This window comes from Solanum tuberosum, unplaced genomic scaffold (assembly GCF_000226075.1).
Source record: "Solanum tuberosum cultivar DM 1-3 516 R44 unplaced genomic scaffold, SolTub_3.0 scf00201, whole genome shotgun sequence".
NCBI classification, from domain to species: Eukaryota; Viridiplantae; Streptophyta; class Magnoliopsida; order Solanales; family Solanaceae; genus Solanum; species Solanum tuberosum.
Window position 1 is genome coordinate 875,481 of NW_006239126.1, and position 2,035 is coordinate 877,515.

The window sequence follows — 2,035 nt, forward strand, 5'->3', positions numbered from 1 at the left end:
CTGATACATTAATCTGATGCGCGAGATACAATAATATAAGCGATGATACATTAATCTGATACGCGAGATACAAAAATATAAGCGCTGATATACTAATCTGATGCACGAAAATGAGGGATTTTGGAGATTTGTAAAACTTATAGGAGATAATGGTAATAAGTAAATTTAAATGTGGGATTTCTATAATTTTTCCAAAAATATATACATTGGGCTCATTGTAAGCTGCGCAAACGTAATTCGCCCAATAGAATCCTCTTTTCTATAAAGTTGTAATTGGCCCAATAGAATCCCCTATAAAAGCAGAGTAAATAAACCAATAATACCTCCCGCTAAGTTTGAACTCTGTTTCTTCTTCGCTTCATCATCTTCATTTTCTGCTAAAGAAGAAACGAAAACAGAGCCGATCTTCTCTTTTCAAAGATGTTCAAAGCCATAGGTAACTACTTTTTTCTCTTCCATTAACACATAGTACACATTCAATCTCAAGAAACTAACAAGTGTTCGTTTTTTTTCTCATTTCAATTCAGCTCATTTTGGGTTCAAGAAATCTTCGAAGCCATTCAAAGATTACTACGACGGATGGTTCAAGACTCTCAAGAACGTTCTCCTCCCTCAGCTCCGTCACGCCATGTCATCATCCGCCACCTCCGGCCCAATTCTCCTAGCTTCGCACGTCGAGGTAATGCACCGTCACTTCCTTAAATACTACGAAGCCCTAGATCTCGCCGCCGCAAACGACGTCTCTCAGGTACTTTGCCCAGATTGGCGAAACCCCTTTGAAAAACCCTTCCTCTGGGTCGGCGATCTTCACCCATACCTCTTCACAAATCTCCTCCGTTCATTTATCGGCGACTCAGAATCTGAAATTGACTCAGATATATTCGACAAACTGCAAAATTGGCATGTGGTAATGGCGTGGAAGAGCCCGTCGAGGAAATTAACTACTGGGGTCGATCAAATCGAGTGTGGATTGAGGCTAATGGTGCCTGCACTGGCGGCGCGTGCACGCGACGCGCAGGCGAAGTTCGTCGAAAAAATGGCGGTGGAATGGGGGAAATGTGAAGGGAGGAAGCAGGAGATGAAAGGGGTTGTGGGAGAATCAGCGGCGGCGGAGATGGAAGAACTGGTCGGAGTTTTTGTGGATGCGAACAGGCTACGGAGGAGTGTACTTTCCGATATACTGAACGTGACGGATGTTAATCAGGCGGCGGTTTTTCTCGAAGCTTTAGCTCAATTCCTTGTTGGGTTTCGAAATCGTGAATTGCTCAGTCAATTTGACAAGTGTTCTTTGGAATTATAGTTGCAGAAGAAGAATCAGTGCACAGATTTCTAAATTAAGCCACTAATCTTTGACTAATCTCTACTAATTAGTCACTAATTTCTGGTTCTTGAAAGGATTAAGACTGCAGTATTAACTAGCTAATGTTTCATTTCTGTATCTCTCTGTTTTTTCCCGCCAAATTTTTGTTCAGTTTGTAATGCAATTGTGTATGGAGATGAAATTAGTAGATTTTGAAATAATACAATGGAGTTTGTTTTGTTAGCCCTTTTAACATTAATAAGGTAATTTTTAGCATTATCAATTTGAAATCACTCTTCACAACTTCCTACTGTGTGCCTGTGTCAAATGGGTCGGGTCAAATTCAAATGTTTTTTTTCATTAATAAAAGGTAAAAAGTATTGATTCAGTTGTCAGAGTAGAAGGGTGAGTTGAAAGAGAAGGAATGAGAGGCTTCTAGATTTGTAAACTTTCTAAGAAGGGTAAATTGTAGATCTGAATGATAGAGGTTAATGAAATTTTTTAGGTTTGATGATGGTGTAGCTCAAAGAATAAATTTGTAAGTTGGTTAAGCCTAAGAGAACAATATATGTCATGGGCTTGGACTGTTATTCTCGGGTACGAACCAATCTCTCCTCTCTCAATATAGCATTTTAAACACTTTATTCACTAAAATGTCCATGGACATAACCAATTTGTGGAATTGGTTTGTGGGGTTGTTGATTAGGCCTTTTAGTATCTAGTTGTCCTATATGA

General features: G+C 39.4%; 1 protein-coding gene across 1 annotated transcript; it reads left to right on the forward strand.

Annotated features, from left to right (window-relative positions):
• The first annotated feature begins 333 nt into the window (after nucleotides 1-333).
• On the forward strand, nucleotides 334-1,530 carry LOC102580315 (TGACG-sequence-specific DNA-binding protein TGA-2.1). The gene is made up of 2 exons (XM_006355424.1): nucleotides 334-436; nucleotides 528-1,530. The coding sequence occupies exons 1-2, from the start codon at nucleotides 421-423 to the stop codon at nucleotides 1,298-1,300; spliced, it is 789 nt and encodes a 262-aa protein (XP_006355486.1). The 5' UTR covers nucleotides 334-420; the 3' UTR covers nucleotides 1,301-1,530.
• Nucleotides 1,531-2,035: the final 505 nt, after the last annotated feature.